The sequence below is a fragment of the Primulina huaijiensis genome, chromosome 3 (genome assembly GCF_012295235.1).
Source record: "Primulina huaijiensis isolate GDHJ02 chromosome 3, ASM1229523v2, whole genome shotgun sequence".
NCBI lineage: Eukaryota > Viridiplantae > Streptophyta > Magnoliopsida > Lamiales > Gesneriaceae > Primulina > Primulina huaijiensis.
Window position 1 is genome coordinate 22,929,432 of NC_133308.1, and position 5,763 is coordinate 22,935,194.

At 41.5% G+C, this 5,763-nt stretch overlaps 1 protein-coding gene across 2 annotated transcripts; it reads left to right on the forward strand.

Annotated features, from left to right (window-relative positions):
- Nucleotides 1–246: 246 nt before the first annotated feature.
- Nucleotides 247–4,511, forward strand: LOC140973818 (uncharacterized). 2 transcript variants are annotated; one of them, XR_012174686.1, is made up of 3 exons: nucleotides 247–508; nucleotides 2,768–3,370; nucleotides 3,682–4,511. XR_012174686.1 is itself a non-coding variant. In XM_073436896.1 (2 exons), exons 1-2 carry the CDS (start codon nucleotides 258–260, stop codon nucleotides 2,961–2,963), a joined length of 447 nt encoding a protein of 148 aa, XP_073292997.1. In that variant the 5' UTR covers nucleotides 247–257; the 3' UTR covers nucleotides 2,964–4,511. The 2 variants fall into 2 exon arrangements, 1 of the variants encoding a protein (XP_073292997.1); XM_073436896.1 differs by having other exon boundaries at nucleotides 2,768–4,511.
- Nucleotides 4,512–5,763: the final 1,252 nt, after the last annotated feature.

The window sequence follows — 5,763 nt, forward strand, 5'->3', positions numbered from 1 at the left end:
GTTTGGTGTTTCGACTGACATGATCAACTGACATGGATGTGCAATATATGTAAGAAAATGGCTCATATCAGAAATGAAGAAAAACCGTGTAGGAAATGGCGACGGCTATTGTCTACAATTTTTGACAAAAAATACGTACACCGCCTCATCTTTATGTTGTTGGAGGAAGTTGCCGGTGGAGTGGAGCTGGTTGTTGTGTTGGACGGTATTTATGGCTTACCTTGATATACAGGTAGTTCAGTTAGATAAAAGAGCTCATGGATGTTATTCCAAACTTGAACAGAGTTTCGGCTGAAGACTTTATGAAGCAGAGGAGAGTTATTGCTGACGAAGAAGCGGTCACTAATATGATAAATGACTTGCCATTGGAGGATGCAGTCAGCGGTGAGTTGGAGGCTGTCGGAGAATTGGAGGAGCATGAGTTGGAGGTTGACAGAGGCATGTTGTTGGAAGATGCTGCCGGTGGAATGGAGCCGGTTGTTGTGTTTTACTTTGTGAAGCAGAGGAAGTTATTGCTGACGAAGAAGCGGTAGCTAATCTAAGAAATGGCTTGCCGTTGGAGGATGCTGTCGTCGGTGACCGTTTCTCAGATTAGCGACCGTTTCTTCGTCAGCAATAATTTTCCCCTAATTCACAAAGTCCTCAGCCCAGACTCTGTTAAAGTTTGGAAGAACATCCAGGAGCTCTTTTATGTAACGAACCCTAAGATGAGATTCAAACAAGGGAACTACCTCTATATCATGGTAAGTGTGATACCCTTGTCCCACATCTTAAAAATTAAATATTTAAAATGAGTTTATAATGGGCTTACAATGGACTTCTATAGCAACTTGAGTTAATCATTTTCGTAAAGCGAGGATGAATACGAAGTAGTTGCTATAGGGGCCCATTGTGCAGTCATGCAGCCGCGGGCCTGGGCTCGGGATGCGACAGTAAGCCGTAAATTTCTCATATGTTAAATCCTGTAGGCTCAGCACAGTGCAATTGTCACTCATATCATCTTCATAAGATGAAGCAAGGCGCTGCTTCACATGAAGCATAATGAATCCCACTTACTCGCTTTTCTACATGTATAAGTGTCCGAAAGGCATTTGCGCATCATTATTGACGCAAGAAATCGAATAATTACAGAGTCAACTTGATTGAATCTGCTAAGGAAGTCCAATTTGTCCGGTGGCCAAACAGAGAAAGAAGGACCAATAAGAATCAGTGATAAGATTTGCAAAGATGAGATATGGACAGAAATGGAGCCGCGTAACTAGAAAAAAGATGCGCAAAGCGACTACATTGGAAGTAGGAACTAAATAAGGATTCAACATCTCCAATTTTTTTGAGAATCGAGAGTATTATGTCATCTTGGATAGAGTCAAAGTATATTCTTATGCTTCTTCCATTTCCAAGATGTTCATAAGCAGTTGTTACTTCGCAAGAACACCTGCATATATAGTATAACAATAAAGGAGAATGGTTTCACAATAATGATGTGTGTGTATGTATTCTTGTTCTGGTTTTAACATACAGTGCGATTGTGTACATTTGCATTCATATTTTAAAAACATATCAAAAGTAAATTTCCAGCATATTATAAAAAACCTTACCCTAGCTAAAGGAAACTAAATAGTTGACGTCCTCCCCCATTTTTTACTGTAACAATTTCACATTCTCACTCTTCAGCTCTCCATATCTTCGGCGTATCCGCAACTTTTGCTTCTTTCTACAATTAGATCTTAGGTCACCAACCAAAGAAAATTGCGTTCTTAGCTCTAAGAAAATCAAAAAAGTTCAAGCCTAACCCCCCATTGCTTGGACCTCCCTAGCTCCTAAAAAGAGCAAGGGCAAGGTATAGACTAGTATATAAATTGAAATACATGGAATTTACAAAATACCCAAACAAACAATATGGATTTAGGGTATGGAAATGACATTTTGTGCTATGGGGAAGAATGAGTTTCGAGCCTTTAGTTTCCTTTAGCTAGGGTAAGGTTTTTTTTAATACGTTGGGAAATTTACTTTTGATATGGTTTTAAAATATGAATGCATACATGCACAATCACAGTGTATGTTAAACCCAGAACACGAATACGTACACACGCATCATTGTCGTGAAACCCTTCTCCTTGATTGTTATATTATGCATGTGATCTTTCGAAGTAACAACGGCTTATGAACATCTTGGAAATGAAAGAAGCATCAGAAGATACTTTAACTCTATCCCACATGACATAATCCTCTCGATTCTCAACAAAATTGGAGACGTGAAATCCCTATTTAGTTCCTACTTCTCATGTAGTCGCTTTGCGCATCTATTTTTTCTAGTTACCGGCTCCATTTATGTCCATATCCAATATGTGCTAATCCCATCACTGATTCTTATTGGTCCCTTTTTCCCTGTTGGGCCACCCGGCAAACTGGACTTCCTTATTAGATTCAATCAAGTTGACTCTGTAATTATTCAATTTTCTTGCGTCAATGGTGATGCGCAAATGCCTTTCGGACACTTATACATGTGTAAAAGCGAGAAAGTGGGATTCATTATGTTTCGTGTGAAGCAGCACCTTGCTTCATCTTATCAGGATGATATGAGAGATAACTGCACCGTGCTAAGCCAAAAAAAATTAACACCTGATGAATTTATGGCTTACTTTTATATAGAGGTAGTTCTCATGTCCGAATCCCTTCTTAGGGTTCATACATAAAAGAGCTCCTAGATGTTTTTCCAAACTTGAACAGAATCTTGTCTGAGGACTTTGTGAAGCAGGGGAGAGAGAGTTATTGTTGACGAAGAAGCGGTCGCTAATATGAGAAATGACTTGCCATTGGAGAATGCTGTCAGCGATGAGTTGGAGGCTGTCAGAGAATTGGAGGAGCATGAGTTGGAGGTTGGTAGAGGCATGTTGTTGGAGGATGCTGTCGGTGAAATGGAGCCGGTTGTTGTGTTGGACGGAATTTATGACTTACCTTGATATAGAGATAGTTCTCTTGTCTGAATCTCATCTTAGTGTTTGTTACATAAAAGAGCTCATGTATGTTCTTCAAAACTTGAACAGAGTCTCGGCTGAGGACTTTGTGAAGTAAGGGAGAGTTATTGATAACGAAAAAGCGATCGCTAATATGATAAATGGCTTGCTATTGGAGGATGCTGTCGGCGGTGTATTGGAGGTTGCCGGAAAATTGGAGGAGCATAAGTTGGAGGTTGGCAGAGGCATGTTGTTTGAGGATGCTGCCGGTTGTTGTGTTTTACATTCTGAAGAAGGTGGAAGTTATTGCTGACGAAGAAGCGGTCGCTAATATGAGAAATGGCTTGCCGTTGGAGGATGCTGTCGGCGGTGAGTTGGAGGCTCTCGGAGAATTGGAGGAGCATGAGTTGGAGGTTGGCAACGGAATGTTGTTGGAGGATGTTGTCGGTTGAGTGGAGCCGATTTTTTGTTGGACGGAATTTATGGCTTACCTTGATATAGAGGTAGTTCCTTTTTCTGAATCCCATCATAGGGTTTGTTACATAAAAGAGCTCCCGAATGTTCTTCCAAACTTGAACAGAGTCTCGGATGAAAACTTTGTGAAGCAAGGGAGAGTTATTGCTGACGATGAAGCGCTCGCTAATCTAAGAAATGAGTTGCCATTGGAGGATATTGTCGGCGGTAAGTTGGAGGCTGTTAGAGAATTGAGAAGCATGAGTTGGAGGTTGGCGGAGGCATGCTGTTGGAGGATGCTGCTGGTGAAGTGGAGCCGGTTGTTGTGTTCAACGGAATTTGTGGCTTACCTTGATATAGAGGTAGTTCCCTTGTCTGAATCTCATCTTAAGGTTCGTTAGATAAAAGAGCTCATGTTTGTTCTTCCAAACGTGAACAGAGTTTCGGCTGAAGACTTTATGAATCATGGGAGACTTATTGCTGACGAAGAAGCGGTCGTTAATCTGAGAAATGGCTTGCCATTGGAGGATGCTGTCGGCGGTTAGTTGGAGGCTGTCGGAGAATTGGAGGAGCATGAGTTAGAGGTTGGCAGATACATGTTGTTGGAGGATGATGTCGGTGGAGTGGAACCGGTTGTTGTGTTTTACTTTGTGAAGCAGATGACAATTATTGCTGACAAAGAAGCGGTCACTAATTAAAGAAATGGCTTGTAGTTAGAGGATGCCGTCGGCGGTGAGTTGGAGGCTGTTGGAGAATTGGAGGAGCATGAGTTGGAGGTTGACATAGGCATGTTTTTGGCGGATGCTGCCGGTGAAGTGGAGCTGGTGGTTGTGGTTTATTTTGTGAAGCAGGGGAAATTTATTGTTGACGAAGAAGCGGTCGCTAATCTTAGAAATGACTTGCCATTGGAGAATGCTGTCGGCGATGAGTTGGAGGCTGTCAGATAATTGGAAGAGCATGAGTTGGAGGTTGGCGGAGGCATGTTGTTGGAGGATGTCGCAGGTGGAGTGGAGCCGGTTGTTATGTTAGGCAATCCATTTCTCAGATTAGCGACCGCTTCTTCGTCAGCAATAATTCTCACCTATTTCACAAAGTCATCAACCCAAACTCTGTTAAAGTTTGGAAGAACATACATGAGCTCTTTTATGTAACGAACCCTAAGATGGTATTCAGAGAAGGGAAATACCTATATATCATGGTAAGTGTGATACCTTTGTCCCAGATCTTAAAAATAAAATATATAAATGAATTTATAATGGGCTTACAATGGACTTCTATAGCAACTTGGGTTAATCATTTTCGTAAAGCGAGGACGAATACGAAGTAGTTCCTATAGGAGCTTATTGTGCAGTCACGCAGCCGCGGGCCTGGGCTCGGGGTGTGACAGAATGGTATCAGAGCCGGTCACTAGCATGAAACACCGGTAAATAATTGCTATGCGGGGCAAAGTGCTACGTGCATGAGAGCCACCTCTTGAACTTGTGGGGCAAAGTGCTACATTACGGGGGCCACCTCTTGAACCTGTAGGAGCCACATGTAGATTCTCGGCGCTGGTGGATCGAGTGATCATGCCGCGACGAGGACGTCGCGTTCTGAAAAAAGGGTGATTGTGATACCCTTGTCTCACATATTAAAAATTAAAGATTTAAAATAAGTTTTTAATATGTTTATAATTGATTTCTATAGCAATTTGTGTTAATCATTTTCGTAAAGCGAGGACGAATACGAAGTAGTTGCTATAGAGGTCCATTGTGCAGTCACGCAGCCGTAGGCCCGAGCTCGGGACGTGACATTAAGCCGTAAATTTCTCAAGTGTTAAATCCTGTAGGCTCAGCACGGTGCAATTGTCACTCATATCATCTTGATAAGATGAAGCAAGCGCTGCTTCACATGAAACATAATGAATCCCTCTTACTCACTTTTCCACATGTATAAGTGTCCGAAAGGCATTTGCGCATCACTATTGACACAAGAAAATCGAATAATTACATAGTCAACTTGAAGTCCAATTTGTCCCGTGGCCAAACAGAGAAAGAAGGACAAATAAGAATCAGCGATGGGATTTGCAAAGATGGGATATGGACAGAAATGGAGCCGCGTAACAAGAAAAAAAGATGCGCAAAGCGACTACATTGGAAGTAGGAACTAAATAAGGATTCCACCTCCAATTTTTTTGAGAATCGAGAGGATTATGTCATCTGGGATAGAGTCAAAATATATTATTATGCTTCTTCCATTTCCAAGATGTTCATAAGCAGTTGTTACGTCGCAAGAACACCTGCAAATATAGAATAACAATAAAGGAGAATGGTTTCACGATAATGATGTGTTTGTATGTATTCTTGTTTTGGTT

Bases quoted from the DNA above. Each gene is read 5' to 3' on its own strand.
- LOC140973818 (XM_073436896.1), top strand. From the start codon at position 258: ATGGATGTTATTCCAAACTTGAACAGAGTTTCGGCTGAAGACTTTATG. The intron at 509-2,767 runs GTTATTGCTGAC...CAGGGGAGAGAG, and splicing joins TACTTTGTGAAGCAGAGGAA to AGTTATTGTTGACGAAGAAG.